The 19,778-nt window shown below is 38.1% G+C and overlaps 1 protein-coding gene across 1 annotated transcript; it reads left to right on the forward strand.

The window, feature by feature from the left end:
• Positions 1–4,756: 4,756 nt before the first annotated feature.
• On the forward strand, positions 4,757–18,424 carry tgm3l.1.L (transglutaminase 3 like, gene 1 L homeolog). Its single transcript, XM_018235184.2, has 13 exons — positions 4,757–4,904; positions 6,135–6,314; positions 6,399–6,641; positions 7,956–8,074; positions 9,021–9,149; positions 9,454–9,631; positions 9,865–10,000; positions 11,141–11,244; positions 12,907–13,146; positions 14,192–14,482; positions 16,139–16,299; positions 16,814–16,950; positions 17,972–18,424. The coding sequence occupies exons 1-13, from the start codon at positions 4,895–4,897 to the stop codon at positions 18,120–18,122; spliced, it is 2,079 nt and encodes a 692-aa protein (XP_018090673.1). The 5' UTR covers positions 4,757–4,894; the 3' UTR covers positions 18,123–18,424.
• Positions 18,425–19,778: the final 1,354 nt, after the last annotated feature.

Raw genomic sequence — 19,778 nt, forward strand, 5'->3', positions numbered from 1 at the left:
GCAATGAATTTGTTTACTCCGATGGTACCGTGTTCATCTGTGAATGACCTGGCTTGGTTTCTGTTCTTCTTTTGGTTAAATCCTTTTAATGCTTAGTTATCAGATTCCCCTGTGTATGACTAGAAATGAAGCAGTCTGAACTGATTTATGTGCAGCCATGCAGCATGCATCCACATGAATTGCTGACTAGCCATGCAGAATATGGACTCAATATGTGGTCGGTTTTAAAGGTGTGAAGTGGCAGCCCTATGTATAGCCTGGTAAATTGTTTAGCTAATACACACCCTGTGTACTACTGTTCCCAGAGTGCACAGCTACTCAAACACTGAACTTCCCTCCTCCTGCACTGGCTCATTAACTTGCAGAGTTACACACAACTCACACGACCTGTTGCTCTCCAATCTATTTGTCAGCCTTCCGGTGTTCTTATTAAGCAGTTGCAGTTTGTAGAAAAATACTGCATTTAATTTCGGTCTCTGGTCCTTCTGATTAATAAATCTAATAAAGCCTATGTTAGTTGCTATGACCAAGCCATAAACCAGTCTTGAACCGTGTAGTCTATCACCACCTCTATACGATGAACAATGAATTCTTCTACCTCTATACCTTGCAACACATTGTTGCCACTACTGCACGGAGTTGTTTGGAATTTTGCATTCAATGTGACAGCTGTTAATAGGACAAAAAACTGTTTTTATTCAACTACTACCTCTACATCAACCTCAGTAAATTGATTATTTCTAACTATGGGCATGGCATCTGTTATCTGGAAACCCATTATCCAGATAGCGCTGAATTGCAGGAGCCATCTCTCATAGACTTCATTTTAATCAAATAATTTTAAAAATTTCCTTTTTCTCTCTAATAATAAAACAGTACCTTGTACTTGATCCTAGCTAAGATATCATTAAATCTTATTGGAGTAAAAACAATCTTGTTGGGAGATCCAAAGTATGGAAAAACCCTTTATCTGAAAAACGCCAGGTCCTGAGCATTCTGTATAAAAGGTTCCATATCTGTATGTTTTGAAAAAACTAGAATACTATAATGTTAAGCTTACAAAATAGAACCTTAATTATCCTATTAACATAGATTTCAAATAATTAAAGGCATACTATCTGCTTCTATATCTTGGGCCGGGACACACAGTATAAGCTGGGGAGTGTGTGGAGCATTTATAATTATAAGACATTAATATGAGTATATAGTTGCACCATTTGTTATTTAAGCTATGAGGAGTATTGCTTTGACATGTTATACCAATGCTGATTCACCTTGCTTGATTGGAAAGACATTAAGGCTCAGATTTTTATGGGTTTACTGCAAGATTTTTCTATGAAAATTGTGAAACAAATTATAAGCATCACTGGAGTTTTTTTTTTTCAATATCTTCTGGATCCGGTATCATATTTAATTATCCATGACACCTCATCACTTCCTGAAGAGGAATTACACAATCACCATGAAGGTGTTTCGCACAACACGCCAAACCAGTTTCAAGGACTAAGTTGTTATAAGAATTGTCTACCAAAACACTACCAGTGGTTGATCCTAATACCTAAACCTTCCTTTAAAAACCATGTACCATCCAGCAATTTTGCAATTTTTAGTGTGATTTCTTCTACCATGATGATAGTGATGATAGACAGGACATTCAGAGCATTTGCCCCCTAATCGTTTCAATAACAATGGCCTGGACCAATTTGAGCAACAATAGCCCAGCTAGCGAGTGTCTGTGGTAAAGTGATTTTTGGCACCAGCAGAGCCACAGAACACTTGGACAATAATATGACCAGAATTGCTGCGTGTGACAACACTGAATTCTGGAGCAATGCATTCTGGAGCAATGCCCATTGTTGTGCATATGTGTTTAGCATGCAGCACAAATCATAATTGTTATTAGATGTATGTGCGCGTGAATTGAGAGTTATTTTTTAGTGTGAAATTATTGCAGTGATCCATCCTTTGTAAAAAAAAAAAACCCATAAAATACAATGCTCTTTTAAAGACTAACTGGAGACTGACATCATCTGAAACCTCTTACATTCCAAACAGCTCTCATACAGTACCACTCCTAACAACCCCCAAGTTCTCCATCAGGTGACCATGAATGTCACATAAATTAGCTTGGACAGTTTGGCGTTCAACCATGTGGGTATCAGAATTGGCCTTAGGGTAAACAACACCCCTGTGCTAAAAATATTTGTGTGCAGTCCTCAAGAATGTAAAAAGCACTGTACAAAGTCTATAAATTACAATGGTCCCTTCCTCTCCCCAGCTGGAAATAAAGCCCAAGACTTACCTTCCTGTGCACACAGGTATAATGTAAAAGAAAAAATAACATTTTTACTGAAAGGTGTATGTTTTGTATGTTAAATAGATGAATACTGTAATGATGAGTCTAGCACTCTCCTTCCTCATGGCTGACAATGTAGCTTCTCAGGTTGAACACCCCATGGTCATATCTGTTGGGCATGTACGTCACCTTGGGCTAGGAAGGGGCAAAGAGTTTTATCTGTTAAGAATATTGCTGATAATTAGTAACTATGCAGTTGAATACAGAAAAAACGTCCACATTTCTGTAGATAAGCACAAATGAGGGCAGGCAGAAAACAAGTCCTCTAAAACAGGCTAGAGGTCAAAGGCAGGTGCAGACAAACATAACCAGGAGCAGGCCAAAGTTTGAGACAGGCAGAGGTCTTGAGGAGTCTAGAAACAGGCCAAGGTCAAACTGGGGAGTCAGAACCAGAGGGGACAGAAACAGGGTCACAGGACATAACATAAGGCTGAAAAAAGGCAGGTTGCCCAAATGATCCAGCATGGGGGCACCAGGCTTAAATAGCCCTTTAACGAGTTATTGCCTGCAGCCGGACAGGGGGTGTGGATCCTGGAAGATTTAGGCAATAACACAGAAGTTATTCTTTCAGGGTCAGGCTACCGCCACACTTCCTCTTGTTGCTCAAGTCGGAGTAGCGGAGCAGTGGCAGGAATACAACAGGCCCCTGGGTGGAAATTTACTAACCTGTGAAAATTTGCCAGCGACGGCTTCGCACCCACAGGTACACTTCGGCATGAGAAAATTCACTCAGACAACACTAGCGAAGTTATGTCCAGGGCACTGGACGCTGTCGAATTTTCACTAGCATTACTTCGGCAATCAAAGCGAAGATGCACTAGCGTTCAATTATGCCTAGCGAAACTTCGTTAGAGGTCTTCGCTCAGGTTAGTTTGCATACAGCGGGAAATTATAAAGTTGAATGGCCGTATATGTTGCAGCAAATACATTACACTACACAAATCCAGGGAACCTTAATAAATAAAATAGAGTTGTTATAATGCCCTACACATGAGCCCACTGTATAGTTTATGTTCCATATGTTAGAAAATGTATGGGGGAACTCGGTTATCCAGAAAAAAATTTTTGCAGGCTATCACTCTGAAAAAAAGAAAAGACGTCAGCGTTTTTTGGGACTTAGAAACTTTTCCCACTAAAAATATGATTTAATTAACAGAAGACTGAGGAAGATCTATGCACTCCAATGCACTTCACCTGGTCTGAACTGGCGAAGGCAAGTCTGGCGAAAGAGGTAACGTTCAGTAAAATCGGCATCCTAGTGAATTTGGGAGTAACGTCCATTCGCGAGAGCGAAAATTCGGCTGAGTGTGAATGAGCACTAGCGTCTGTCTCTTTCGTTAGTGAAGTTATGCCTGTGGGGCCGTTAGTAAATCGGCAAAGTGTCTGAAAGCAGTAACGCTGACGAATTGTCGCCAGCGTTAGTCACTTTGCCCTTTAGTAAATCTGCCCCCTGGTTTGAACCAAGGGAGTTCCTGACACTATCAGACCATCATAGTTCATCATAGTTGGTCTGTCTCCCCCTCCCCCACTTGGTGGGTAAATGGCATCAGACGCCTTAGGATCAATCCTTCAGAAAAACCAAAGTTGTCAACTTCTTTAAAAAAGTGAAAAATACATATCACACCTTCCTGCCGGTAAATATCAGATGCCTTTGTTGTCTAACCTAGCTGTTTGTACGGAACAATGATTGATATTTGTGTTCTGAACACAGTATCTGTATGCCTGGGGCAGATTCCTTAGTGGCAGCTGCAGCTGAGAACTGGCATTGAGATTTGTCCTTGGCTTTCTTCCCAGCCATTGCCTCTGCTTGAAAGGGCCCTACTGAAGAAGTCTTGCTGCAGGACTCCAAAGTAGCCCTGGAATGTGGCCTATCCCTCTTCACTTTTTTGTTAAATAATTGTTACATTGTGCAGAATTTGTAACACTGACTAAATTAAAGAAACATGCACGAGGGCTAACATTTGCAAAGAAACATGCCCAATGATTTTGACCAAGCTACTGATGATTCTAAGTCCTCATTACTCACTGTATCAGTTTGTCTCTGACAGTTATTATGTACCTTTAAAAAGGGGCCAAAAGTTGTTTTGGGGAGTGTATTGTGCAGTGTCATAGGTCTAATATACCACATATTGATCATATAATTTCACTATGGTGATTAACAAAGGCTGAAAATCATGTGGAAAGTGCTCTCCTTCATTATATGTGTAACTTGGTATACAGCACTTCATTTAAGGACAACAATCAGTAGAAGTGACCCAAATATGCCCATAAACAGACAGGATAATGTCCCAATGCTCAAGAAGGATGGGGGACAGTTACTGTATGATATGACTGATCCAGATGGACTAGCAAAGTACTGCATATTGCCTTGAATTTTTTGTAATCAGTCAGCAAAAGATCTGGGCAGAGAAAAGGGAGGAGGTCTTGTGGATTAGGAGTTCAGCAACGGTGTGAGATTTGCTTCATCTGTGAGATGTACTTGTGCCTGCCAAACCCATACGCAGCAGAGCTCTAGAAAACAGGGAAAGAACTTACATCATGACTTTCCGTAAGTACCTGGACCTTCAGCTAAACTACCTGCTGTAACTGCCTAAACTGGAACTTCAGGGATTTTGTTCATTAGAGCTTTAGTTTCATGTTATAAGCTAGCTTCTGAGAATTGTTGTCAATGAAAGACAAAATGTGAGTTCATGATAAAGACTATACACTGTACAATGTTATTTGGTTGTAAGAACTGTGGAATATTAACTTTGGAGAAAAGTCATCATTGTTTCATCGTCTTTCACCTATTATTTATATTGTAAAAAACATTTATATATCTTGATAATTATTGGGGAAGTATTTTTCTAGATTGACAATGTTGAATAAATACTGTAACATGGCACAACTTAGAAGGAATCCCACACCAAAAAATAACAAAGGGCACATAAAGGACCAACTGTGTAAACCCTTACCGAGTAGAAGAGGTGGTCCAAGTGCTCTAGCCCCAGACCCTCAGTTTAAGGAGCAGACATCCAGAAATGGCAACAACATGGGCTTATAGACCCACAAAGGTCAGAGAGAGTCAAATAAAAGAAATTACATTAAAATTGCCATCTCAAGAATGTCCCTACGTGTTTGTGTCCTGTTTACCTTTGTGTTTTGTGCCCTTAGTCACGGGCTTAAAAGTTCCATACAGTTTTAACCATTTTTTATGTAAAATGAGTTGAATCTTGAGCCGATTGGAGCTAAATGGTGATTCTATAGAAAGACGATCATCTCAGGTTTTGGACAGTATATGTGGGCAGACTATTGATCACAGTACTTGTAGGGTTTATATTTAATTTAAAAACATGGGTTTAAGAACCCCAGTTCAAAATCAGTTTGGGGCCTCTTTAGCAATAACACTACTGTAAGGGTCATATTTCTGCAATTCCAGGATTATCCAGAACAGAAAATGAGTGTTCACCCTTTTACCTCAGACCCCCCCCCCCCAACTGTTAGAGCAGCCCCACATGCTTGTGAATCTGCCATATGAAGTGTTGTGTTCTGTTTTTACTGGGGAGAGAGAACAGGCACTATACAAATAAATTACACTGGCAAGTTAATTTTCTCATAGGGCAAGGATGATTGCATTTGAATATGGAGTCACACCTAGGTAGTTGATGATTTATAATTGCAGTTCAATAATATTGCAACGTTCCCACCTACCATAGCATGAGTGAATCATAATGTCAAATGCTGTAAACAGATGTTTGACACACCATTGTTTCCTTAACACATTAATATTTTTTAACAGCACCTGAACTTTCTGGAGTTGACTTTGATTTATTAAAGAATGCTCATGAGCACAGAACACAAGGAATCAGGGGGATTGGACTTGTTCTTCGGAGAGGGCAGACCTTCACCTTAAAGTTGCAGTTTCGTTATTGGGGACAAGATGCAGCGCTTGAAAATCTGAACCTTATCGCACAAATAGGTGGGTCTGGTCAATGCAGAACCCTTTCATTTTCTATCATACAACATCTCCCTTACTTTTTTTCTGTATGTTGGCTTTTTGCAGGACCTTATCCATCACCACAAAGTGGCACACAAATCTACTTCCCCGTGTCCAAGCTCAGAGACAACAGATCTTGGAGTGCAGAGGTGGAAGGTGAAAATAATGGCGTTTTATCAGTCAAAATACAAACATCGGCAACCGCCATCATTGGGCGATATAGTCTTTTACTTGAAGGAACGTACAGGGGAATGCCTGTCTCTCATAACTTGGGAAACTTCGTTTTACTTTTCAATCCGTGGTGCCCAGGTAAGCAGCTATTTTAAAGATGAATTCAACAGTGCTCAAACCCATTGTATAGTCAATATGGGATGCTTGAGAAAGGATATTAAGAAAGGCCTTTTTAATTAGCCAATTGGTTTCAGAAAAATGTTATTGATCAGCCAATATGAAGCCAGTTTACATTTCTCGACCTTTCATGGTGCAAAACATACAGACAGTTTAATTGGCTCCTGATTGATCATTGACCATAGTGTGTGTCAATGTGATAGGGACTTAGAACATGAATGATGTGACTGATAATATAGTATAATCACTGGAAAAGTACCGCAGAACAAAAGGCTATTTAAAACATAATCATTTAAAGTTGTGTCAAGCCAGCAAGCCATTTGTGGTTAAAAAAAATATATATGCCACGTACCTAAGCCAATGATCTTGACCATGTTGTTTATTGACAAGAATATGCTGTATTTTGGAATGGCATAATAAACAAACATTAGACAAGTCTCATGGGTGTGTTGCTTGATGTGTAAATATAATTAGAATAGTATAACAATTTAAATGTTGTACCTGCTCCTTTTATTAAGAATTAAATGTAAATATTAGTATTCGAATAGCAACACAACCTGCATGTTCCTCCTAATTCATGTACAGGTCAAGTCTCTTTGCTATAAATGCATACATCAAAGTAAATAGACGTATGAGCAGTTCTTACACAGTCAAGCACTCCATAAGGTTTCCAAGCAATTTGATATTTTTCCAGTTTCATGACTACCAGTAAATTGTTATCTAGTTGACACATTATCAAAACATATCGATGCAACAATTCATTACATTGTGTTTCAGCGCTTTGAAATACATTCGTTTATTGGGGATGTTTGTCCTCAGCATGCATTATTATCATCTATAAAATGTCTTAAAAAGTGATAAATCAAGCCTTAGTATGATGTCCATTGACCCTTCCCTACTGCTGTTCAGAGGGGTTTTTGCTCTATTGTGCTTTTTGCAAAATATAAAAGGCAAGTTTTGTGCCACGTTTTAGGTGGCAAGACTTTTATTTATGGATTCTATGGGTTCCCAGAGAGACTCTGCAGCTTTTACTTTATTGACCCCTTAATGCCTACCAACATGCATTGAACTATAACCCCTGCTATTCAATAAACAATACAGGCATTTTCAGCAATTTCTAATGAGGATGAAGAAGGAAAGGTTTCTCCTCTAGTGGTTAAACATTTGACTGCCCTAAAACTCTCCCTGGTTAGAGAATTAATGATGTTGCCCATTGTTTATCATTGCAGTGAGAAATATTTATTGTTCGCTTTATTGATGTGCTTTGAATTACAGAGGATGATGTCTTTCTAAATGATGAAGCATTAAGACAGGAGTATGTGATGAATGAACATGGCACTATGTATCAAGGGACCAAAGACTTTATTAAAAACATACCCTGGAATTATGGTCAGGTACTACAATGCTTTCTTTTTTTTTTTAAAATAATATTTTTATTCATTTTCAAGTATGCATAACAGGAATGCTGATCATGATACAGTGAATATCGCCGGACCAGGCCAGGTATGCAATAGGGGTACATTGTTTGGGACTAGTAACAAAACTGTAGATTCTGAAATACACGTGGCATGTCACATTTCGAGAATATGCTCTGTTTCCACCATTCTTGCTCTTGTATTTTGAGGCCTTGTTCCATTCGTAGTTGCATTCCACATTATGCATAATGGGGAAGATGGATAGAGGATAGAAAAGAGAAAATGAACATAAAGTGTAGGGAGGGGAAGCTGATAAGGAATAGAAGTAAAGAAGGGGGGTAGGGAATTAGGGGGTTAAAGAGCAAGCTCTGAGAGGTGAGTGGAAGGGGGGGGTAGAGGGATTGCCTAGCCCAACTGGGTGCTACGTGAGAGTCAAACTACTAACCTGGGTATCGTCAACTTTATCTGGTTTGCGGCAGTCATGTGGTACGTACACTCCCAAGGCTCCTAGAGTGTGTATATTATTTTTAAATACTGCATGGCATAGACAAGCCAGTCAGGCCTGTAATATCTAAACCAAAAAGCGAGCTATGCTCACACGGGACATAATTGTTTGTATGAGTCTGAATCAAGGAACTGTAACCAATAGAGCCACTTTTGGGTATAGCTCTGAAAATCAGTTGAAGAGTCTATTTTCAATTCCTCAAATCTTTGAATTTCCCCCATTTTTTGTACTACAATGCTTTCTACCATTTCCCCACCGCTAACCCCCTTTAGTTTCAATTAAACATTATTTCATTTCACCCGTCAGTCTACAGCAATAGAAGTTTTTGCAAACTTCTGTATGATCTCATTTAAGCTAATTATATGTATAATTTGAAATTTCTCACTTGTTCCTATTGATTCACAAACCTTACTATATCAGTTTGAAGATGGAATTGGGGAGGTTTGCCTCAGGATCCTTGACATGAACCCAAATTGTTTAAAGGACCCTGCCACAGATTGTTCCAAAAGAGGAGATCCAATATATATCTGCAGAGTTGTTTCTGCCATGGTAAGCTACTATCAACTGATTCATTTCTGGTTTTTAAAGAAAGTTATATGTCAATTCCATAAGTGCAAGAGAAATGAGATTTTATGAGCATTACACTATAAACAACCTCCATAATCATTGGAGAATCAGTGGTTAAGAGGACTAACAAAGGAATAAATCAGTTGTTGTTTGGTCACTATATTAAGAACTTGTAATATACTTTATTTCTATACTACAAAATTTTACAACTCCTTATGTGGCTTTTTAGCTAATGAATGAATATCTCGAATGATTTACATTTGTATTGCCCCTTTATCATGTGCAGATCAATTCTAATGATGACTGTGGTGTGGTCGAGTCCTCTTGGGATGATTTATTTCGAGGAGGAGTTGAGCCAAGCTCATGGAATGGTAGTGTTGCTATACTACGGCAATGGCATGCAAGTGGGTGCAGGCCTGTTAAATATGGCCAATGCTGGGTCTTTGCTGGAGTACTGTGCACAGGTAAGCATTGTATTCAGCCATAAACACATCAATAAATCTCAGGTCGAAAATGCTCCCATGTGTCCTAACACTAAACAATGGGAGTGGGTAATACAATGGGAGAGTAATACGGAAGCAGCTGGGTGCTGCATTGTAAATTGTGGCGCAAGACCTTGCCCAGTGAGAGTGCCTGGAATTTGTAAGAAATGCATTATATTTTCCTTTAATTTTAATACTTCTCATTTTCTCCTCAGTGATGAGGTTCTTGGGCATCCCAACACGTCCAGTGACAAACTATGACTCTGCCCATGATACCAATTGCACTTTGACTGTGGATGAATATTATGATGAAACTGGGAAACAGCTAGAGACCCAAGGGGACACAATCTGGTAGGAAAATGATCAAGCGAAAAGCATGCAAAGATCGGAGCCCTAGGCAGCATTTTATAGCCAAGTATATGATAATTTCTAAGCAAGTATGTGATTCATTAGACACCCACCACCCCAAAAACTATCTAACCATTTTTTAAGAACCATTTTTATAATTATAGGCTAATCATGCTAAAATGTATCAAGAATCTGAAAATGCCTGGTTGAACATTGTTATAGTAATCTGGATATTTCTGGCACTCTTATGTTTACTAGACATCCTCCAGATATTGGTTGTCTAAACAGAATCACTTTTCCCTTTTAGACCATTTCTGAACTGGTAAAAAGCAGACGAAGCCAAGGGTGTGTTGCTCTCATTACAGGCAGCATGGTACATGGTTCTTATAGCCATGAGTACCTTGTATACATGGAAAAGAGGCAGACGTGAGCATTGTTGTGCTGCTGGGCTTTTTAACCTAATCAAAATTGTCCAGTACACAGTTTACATATGTGTCAGGGTGGAAGGCTGTCTGGACCAGATTAAAGGCAAAGTCTTTGTGCACCAAATATTAGGCACCCCAAGTGATTGTACAGTATATACTTACATGAAACCCCGGGCTGGTGCTCCTATCAGCAGAAAACTGCACCGGCCCGGGGTTCTTCCACCGAGCAACACAAACCGATCCTCTTCTAGCTCAGAAACTCGGCAACCTAAAAATAAGCAAACTAGAGAAAAGAAGTGCATCCAGGAATAACAAAAGAAACAAATATTAGTTTTACACTCAATCAGCCGGTATTTTTTGTGGTCAGTTGAAGTGATTCCCTGGAGGCTCCGTCACTGGCCTCCTCTTTATATATCAATGTATATCCAGGGTTTGGGAATCACACACTATAGGCAGATTAACTGCAAGTTGCATTTATTATTGTCCACACTACATGTTTTGGGCAGCAAGACCATTTTTCAAGAAAATGCAACTTGCAGTTAATCTGCCTATAAGTGTGTGATTCCCAAACCCTGGCTATACTTTGACAATCACCTAATTGAAACTCAGTTGGAATTCAGCATAACTGGTATGAATAAAGAGTCTTCAATTTAATTTGTCATTTGAACACTACTTACATTTTGCTTTATGGCTGTAATCAAGAATTTCTTCTTCCAAGGAACTTTCATGTTTGGAATGAGTGCTGGATGGCAAGAAAGGATCTCCGTTCAGGGTACGATGGCTGGCAGGTAGTGGATGCCACCCCACAGGAGATAAGTGGAGGTACCAAAGAATCCCAGTGACCATTAATAAGGAAAATAGGTGTATTAGTCTTCAAAGTTAAAATTAGCAGTGCAGCCTTAATCATCTACTGTTTTATGTGTTCCCTTTCAAATATGAATAGTTTTTGGACATGGGGTACCTAAGATTTCAGTTCCCCCAAGTGATATGCCTGAGATTCAACCCAATTGGTCTTAATTATCAGCAACTCATGTTTGGGGATGTCTTACATGCGACTCTCCTCTCAAGTGGGCTTTTGCTTTACTGTTGGAGGAAGGGTTAACCACACTGTATCTCACCACAAAACAGATATTTCAAATAACTTGGGTACCATTGGTTCTTTAAAAACAAATGGATCACAAAACCCCAGAGTTTTCACTTAGTGAAACAATCCTCAGTGCTAGACAAAGCTCACAGAGGTGTATTTCTCCAGGAATCTCTCTATTTCTGCACCTGACCACTTGAGTCCCTATACTGGCAGCAAAGACACTGCAATGTACTAACCCAACTGGTCTCCTTATTGGAGCCTTTGACTCCTCTACTACCATAATCCTGCCTCTCACTCCTAGAGTGAGCTATTACAAATCTATCTTTGCACTTGCTTCACCTACTGGAACCGACCTCAGTCACAGGCCCTTCAGAACACCACCTCCTCCAGCCAGTGGGGAGCAAAAGATGATGAGCACATGTGGGCTTCCCCTTTTATAAACTTGGGAACCTTGACAGCCCAAGCGGTATTACTGAACTAAAGAAGCAGGGCTGACCGGCACTCATACGGATCCACAAGACCAGAGATATTCAGTTAAAAAATAAATTTATTGGTAGAAAAGTTAAAATTATAGCTCCATCTTGGGTGGATGGAGATGGAGCTATAATTTTAACTTTTCTACCAGTAAATTAATTTTTTAACTGAATATCTCTGGTCTTGTGGATCCGTATGAGAGCCGGTCAGCCCTGCTTCTTTATCTTCTGCTGTACCGCTCCCTGAAGCTGGGGGTCTGGGGCTGGTGCACCTGGACAACCTTCACTGTTTGGTGAGTTACTTTATAACTAATTCTGGAGCACATTGTCCTCCTCTAACCATTTGTTAGGAACATGCACCCCCTCCCTACTCTGGCCTATCCTTTAGCTGGCCAAAACCATTGTGGGGACATACCTGAATAAAAGTTGGCAATGCCTTTACCCATGTACTTAGCAACACAACAAAAAAATTATGAAAGAGAACACAACTTGCTGCCTAGGGTGCTGCAGAGAAGAAGGTGCCTTTTCAGATGCAACTTTAAATATCTTCAACTCCTTCCCTCACCGTCTGAAATATTCTACAAGGCACCTTATTATAGAAAAGGTGATTTTTATAGTCCTTAAATGGAAATATAAATAAACCATTAACAGTAGCCTAATAAGTGCTGTGCCAGCACCTGCCAAGGCTACCACAAACATTTTTTGGGCAACTTAAAAATGTGCCTAAACAGTCCTATGTGACATTGCCCTGAATGTGGAATGCTCTAAACATACTGGTGTATATGTGCCCTTCTAGTAGGAGTGAGGTCCCGGAGTGTCACAGAAACTCAGATGTGTTATAGCAGTGTGAGAAGGATTGTAATAGATAAGGGTAGATTACAACTCCTTCTGGTTTATCTATACAGCTTTGTCATTTGATTTTAGGAACTTACTGCTGTGGGCCCGCTCCTGTAAAAGCAGTGAAAGAAGGTGACTTGGATGTCAATTATGATGTTCCCTTTGTGTATGCCGAGGTCAACGGGGATGTTGTGCATTGGGTGGTAAATGAGAATGGAGTAAAACAAGGACAGGTAGACACCATTGCGATTGGCAAGAATTTCACCACCAAACGTGTTGGGAACAATGACAGAGAAGATGTTACAAGTCATTACAAATATGCAGAAGGTAAATTTGAAATAGTAATTTTGAACATTATACTTTGGAAGTTGTATTTCATTTATTTTGTATGTTCCTTATTATAATCTTATACTACTGTATTATCAACAGTAAATCGCCATTCTGTTAAAGTATTACTCTGTACGCTTCAATTGACAATTTTATACCAATATAGAATTCTATCCTTCTCAAATCATCAGCTCCATCTTGGTACCAGATTCTCTCCTTGTAAGTCATCTGCTTCTTCATGATAGTGAATACTTTTTACTCAAGTCATCTTCTCTTTTCTAATTGTAAACTGCTAAGCTGCATGAATCCATATTGGTAGCAAAACAATCCTATTGGGTTTATTTATTTATTTTTTAGATTTGGAGACTCCATTGTAATGAAATAATTCTTATTTTTAAAAATGTCCTTTTACTCAGTAATAGTAAAACAGTACATTGTAATTGATCCTAACTAGGATATAATTAATCCTTATTGGAGTAAAAACGATGCTTTTGGATTTATTTAATGCTTTAATTAATTTTTAGTAGGCCTATTTACTAACAATCCAATTTCTATTTTTTTTATGAATCTCTAAAAAAAATTGTGGTTTCCTATATTTCTTTAAAACTCTCTAAAAAAATGTAAATTTATTTAACCACGAAAAACACATAAAAATATTTGAGGTCCTATAGAAGTCAATGTGAGCTGCGCTGAGCTTTTTTTTAACCGTTAAGATTTTTAGATATTTTCTGGGGTTTATTTTCTAGTAAATGTCCGAAACAAATTTTTAGAGGTTTTAGGTATTTGTATTTCTTAGCTCACCATTCAGCTTGTTTTTCATTCGTACTTGTTACTGTATGTTGGGATATTTTAGTAAATTCGATGGCATTCATGGTTTAAGAGAAAGTGAGTTTATTTGTGGTTTCTAAAAACACATAAATTACACTGTTGATAAATAGGCTTCTACAGGAATACACAGGAATATGAATTCTGGTTAACAAGTTCCAAGAATTCTGGATAACAGGTCCCATACATTTACTAATTTTAGTTTTCCTCTTCTTTATAGGATCACCGCAGGAACGCTCTATCTTTGCAAAAGCAGCCAACTCTGTGAAGTCAAAGAGGCCATTCTCAGCAAGAGAATCAGGGATGGCTTTGGACTTTGAAGTGTTGTTGAAATTAGCGGAGTCACCAACGATAGGGCAACCCATCGTACTCTATTGTAAGATTTATAATAAAAGCTTTGCACCTAAGAAACTATCAGTAAATATGAGTGCTCAAACAATTCAGCATAACGGGACACCCTTAAATCAGTTCTGGAAAAACAAATTCGATGTGGAAGTTTTCCCAAACCAAGGTAAGCAGTCATGATCCCATTGAATTCTACTCATTTATTAACTCTTGATGGAATCACAATGCAGCCCATAGAACCCTGAGCAATTATATTTACTTAATTAGTATGACAAAATAGTGTCATTGTTAAGGTCTCTTTTGTGCTGTGCAGTGAGTAACGGAAGTACAATTCCACAGAAGTGATAGCATCCTAAATTATAAATCGGTGTATCGGTTGTTGGATAAACCCAACCTCTAGTACCCAATAATTTGATCACCCAATGGACATTCATTAGCAGTACAAAAGTATATATATATATATATATAATAATAATAAAAAAAGAAAAGTAAACTTACGCAGCACTTACGGAATTTAATAAATATTGAAACAACATTTTAAAGAGTGTATTTTGTCCCTTTGGAAACATTGACTAACTTTATTTCAACATTTAAGCCCCATTTCATTTTGTTTTCTCAAGATTGCTATCATGGTAGCACTAGGGCCATTGAATTTGATTGGCATGGAGTGCACTGTAACTCTCATGCTTTAATCTAATATAATAGTTACACAATACATTTGTATATGATTCTGGGTATGAGAATGCCAATTGGGAGAAACAGCATAAAGTAACATATAATACAATTCTACTAAAATGATGAAATACTCATCTGTTAGAGGATGCTTAAAGGTCTTGATGGAAAATATGTCTTTATAAATCAAGCTTAATTATAAACACATATTAAGTTATATTGGAAGTGATCAGACATGAGTGCTCTGTAGCATTATTCAAATATTGAAATTGAAACAGGGCATTTGTTGGTTATGTGTACATGGGAAATAGCTGAATAATTTATGAAGGAAAAAAAGGAATGCAATAGTTTGCAATGCCACAACAGACACTATTAAGAAGAATAACATGTTGAAATCATCTGAAAATACTTTAATTACTAGGGTGAAGGTTAATAAACAGCTTCTGCTTTGGATCATAATCTGTTTCTCCTCCAAATTTGTGAAATAGTTTTTTTTTGCAATGTACTTATCAATTCCAAGAAAACAAAACATTTCTAAACGATATTGGGACAGGAGATATTAATGCCTGCTGTCTATAGTAAAGTAAAAGACGAATATCTTCGCATGTTTAGTACCAAAGTGGTAGCACTTATTTGGGATAACACACATGCTTAAAATAGCTTGTACTTAATCCAGACTATGATATACAGTAGTTAATCCTTATTGGAAGCTAAAACCAGCCTATTGCGTTTATTTCATGTTTACATGATTTTCTAGAAGACTTAAGGTATGAAGATCCAAATTATGGAAAGATCCATTATCCAAAAAAACCCAGGCCCCCAGCAGTATGGATAACAGGTCCCATACCTGTATTTGAAATGATTTGTCTCTGTAATAATAAAGCAGTACTTTTTACTTGACCCCAGCTAAAATACTGTATAATTAATCCTTATTGGAGGCAAAACAATTCTATTGGATTTAATTTTTGGTTAAATGATTTTAGTAGACTTCAGGACAAATGAAAGATCCCTTATCCAGAAAACCTTAGGTCCCAAGCATTATCATAAGAGGTCCCATACCTGTACTTGACGTTGACCTTGTTGGAATGTTCAATGTGAATATGATTTACCTAACAATGTCTTGAGTTTACGTTTGACTATGTGTTTCCAGCCACTGATGGGTATTTCCAGATCCATCCCTTTCAGTACCAGCAATTCGTAAGATCTGATAACAGCATTCGAGCGACTGTGCTAACTACAGATCTCCAGTCCAAGCAGTTTAGGTTTGCAGCTCAGAACATTGTAATTAAAGAACCAACCATAGATATAAAGGTATGTAATAGCCTACAGGTTGTCAGTCCAGGTGCTTTGGGTGTGTTTTAATGCAAAAGGCAGTATTTTGTGCCTTACAGCTGCTCTAGAAATAATGCCCATCCTTTCACCTTCCAATGCAAAAAGTGAAGCTTTTGCTGCAGTTTCAAAACACACCAGCAGCAGGGTGTAATTACACACAGTATCTTTCATGGGTGCGGCTTACAGGTGTTTATATATAAAAAACATAATCCCCTTAAAAAAAAAATGACCCCCATTTGCCACTGGGTTAAATGTGGCAAAACATTTGGGTTGTACCCCTTGTGGTAGTGATTGGCATTGTGTGCAGTATTCAAACTGTACTACACGATGCCAATGTTATTAATATAATGAATATATATATATATATCATTTGTATTCATTTAATTCATTTTCTAGTATAATCTAGTATGCTATGTACTATACTATAGTCCCAATATTTGTTATTTTGGTATGTCAGGGAATGGTAATATTGCATTGCTGGACTTTATTCTAGATTTATGGCGTACCACAACTCAACCGGCCTCTGAATGTACAGCTTTCCTTCCAAAATTCCTTGAACGAGGTGCTGACAAACTGTGTCATGATGGCTGAAGGAGCTGGGTTACTGCCAGATGGACCTGCACAGGCATAGTGAGTATCATGCAATTAATGCAATACCTGTTTATATCATTTATGTAAGAAAAACACATAAAAGCAATATAAAAAAAATAACTCACTGTGATAAAACAACTTTTAATTGTTATTGTTTAATTGTCTCCCAATACCCCCTCCTAACTGTTGCACCAAATGTATTTTAACTGATAAACGTTGGTCCTGCATTTCAGTCCCCCACTGCGAAGACAAAAAAAGCAAGGACCATCTGTGTGATAAGTAAAAGAATACACATGGTTGGCCCCAAGTCCCCCTTTAAGAAATGTGTACTGTCTGGAACATATACTTAATCTAAACTTGGCATGCTCACCAAATGGCCCAGCAGTATTAACTGTGATTGTCCCTATCACAATTGGTCCCTATGATGACCCACCCAGATTGTAATGTGATTGCTCCTTCTGGAAGCTGAGAATCAAACCCTGTTCTAAATGTAGGGGCTGTTCCCTTACTGGCTTACAAAGTTGACTGCCAAGAATTCCAAATTGTTAGTCTTTTTATACAAATAGAGGATCACTGAGACTGCCCAGTTGTAAACCATCACAGCTATAACCGCATGTTCAGTGACCAGCAGTAGCAGTGCCCAACCCTGGCATCATTCATTAAGTGCAGGCTGGCTAACATAGAAATTCTGTGGAACTTGCCTCACTCCCTAAAGGAGTTGTATGTGTTCCAGTCCTACCCTATGCCCACGTCCTTGCATGGCTTGGTGCTATTACAGTCTCAGCTGCACTTTTTTACCCCACATAGGTCATTTTATGTCCTCTGAGAGATGCTGAGCTGCATATCCAGCTTAATACCAAGTACCTGGTCTTTCTTCTAAAACAACATTTTTTAATGCTTTTAAACATCCTATGAATGATATAAATATGGCATTTATTATCCAGAATAGACTCTATGGGAGATGTCCGGATTTCGGCATACTACATACTGTATGTGTTTTTTTCTACCTGTTTATGGTTGTACATCTGCCTATGTATTTATTGTAATTTCCTGCTTTCAGCATGGGCAACATCAACCCTCTTCGCTCAGGTTCTGTAAGACTCATCTGCGTGCCAACAAAGCGAGGGAAATTGCAGTTGGAAGTGAATTTCTCCTGTAATAAGATTCAGAATATTAAGGGAAGTGCAACCATCATGGTGTCTGCATTCTGAAAGGCTCATTGAATTTGGATTTGTGATCAGAAAAATCTGCAGAGCAACCTTGTGCAAAACCACCTTACATTGTATTCCCATATCAGCAATTTCTTGTGTTCTGTAAATGCCCCCTTTTTTTTTACTTGGAAATTGATTAAATACAAACTGTTGGGTTGCTGTTGTATGGCAGGTACTTGTAGGTGGAACATGTACCTAAGATGCACTGCAGAAATTCTCTGTAAAGCAATGAACATTGGGGAATAGGGTTACTCTGTAGTATCTTCCTGAGACCACAATAAATTATCTTCCTGAGACCACAATAAATTATGTTGTACCTTATTTACTGGTCTGATCTTTACAGAGGACAGAGATGTACTATGCATTCATTGGTTTTACAGCAGACCCTGAGATGCAAGTGTTCTACCACTTGGGGTGATGTAAATGATCCCTCTAGCATCTTGTTTCATGGTTATTTTGGAGTCAAGAAGGAATTCATATTGAGTTTTTGCCATTTAGCTTTAAGTTAGGCATTAATAACTTCTGCACATGAAGGATATGTCAACTTCAGCTACTCTGTATCTATGAATAACAGTGTATCCACTGAAATATGTTACTCCAGCAAATAATTTGATCATTGTCCTGCTACCTTTGACTCAGATTCACTCAAGTTTCTGTTTCACAGAGTTCAACAAACAAATTAGAGTTATCCCAAAAGAATATTTAGAAAACATGGAGAACTTGTAACATGCAAACAAATGGGGCTCCTATAGGACAAAAAAATACAAAGAAAATTGTAATGAGGATAAAGGCACCATAAAATGTATTAAACAAGGACAGGTATAATGAAATGTAGAAGTGCTTTTCACTATGTGGGTTAAAAAGATTGATTAAGATTAAGGGGCAGATTTATCAAAGGTCGAGTTATGTTTTCCTGAAACATTCAAGTTTTTTTAAAAAAAATTACAATTTTTGGGGTTTTTGTAAAAAAAACTGGAAGTTTTATTTTCCCCGAAGCTGGAAATAGCTAGAATCTGAAAATAATCCAGCTGAAACCTGTTGAGGTAATGTAGAAGGCAGTGGAAGAGGTCCCTTGAACCAATCAAAGATGTTAATAGCCTTCAAGATGTTAAAGTTTTTTTTTTTTAGGTGGGTTTTGCTTGAAAACTCGATTAATCCAAACGATTCCAGTTTTTTAATTCGAATTTTTGTGATTGTTCACCCAGAATTCTCTGATTCGAGTTTTTTCCATCTGAGTTTTTTTTCTTAATCCAGAAAATATTTGAGGTGTCAGTTCATGCGAAGTATAAAAAAAAACCTCACAAAGATCTAAAATTCAAAATAATTCCCTTAGAGAAGCATTTAAAGAACTTAGAAATAATATTTTGAGAGGGGATCAGCCTAGTGATACCTCTAAATATGTCTCACGATTATCTAGGGGAGAAATGAGACATCTGGAGGTTTATGGATTGGATAATTTCAATAAATTGACCAAACATATTTTATGGCATCATGATGTAGCTTTTTTTTCCCAGTTATTTAGATTTGTTGTCCCTTTTTAAGGAAATGAGGGGTCATTTGCATAAGTATGCAAAGAGCAAAAAAAAAAACCCCTGCAACCGGCTATCTTTTTGCACACTGCGTTCAGCATGTGCAGAAAAAAACATTATCACATTG

This window comes from Xenopus laevis, chromosome 9_10L (assembly GCF_017654675.1).
Source record: "Xenopus laevis strain J_2021 chromosome 9_10L, Xenopus_laevis_v10.1, whole genome shotgun sequence".
Classification (NCBI taxonomy): Eukaryota; Metazoa; Chordata; class Amphibia; order Anura; family Pipidae; genus Xenopus; species Xenopus laevis.

Coding starts and splice junctions, on each gene's coding strand:
- tgm3l.1.L (XM_018235184.2), top strand. Junction 10,001..11,140: donor ACCCAAGGGGACACAATCTG/GTAGGAAAATGA, acceptor TCTTCTTCCAAG/GAACTTTCATGTTTGGAATG. Junction 11,245..12,906: donor CCCACAGGAGATAAGTGGAG/GTACCAAAGAAT, acceptor ATTTGATTTTAG/GAACTTACTGCTGTGGGCCC.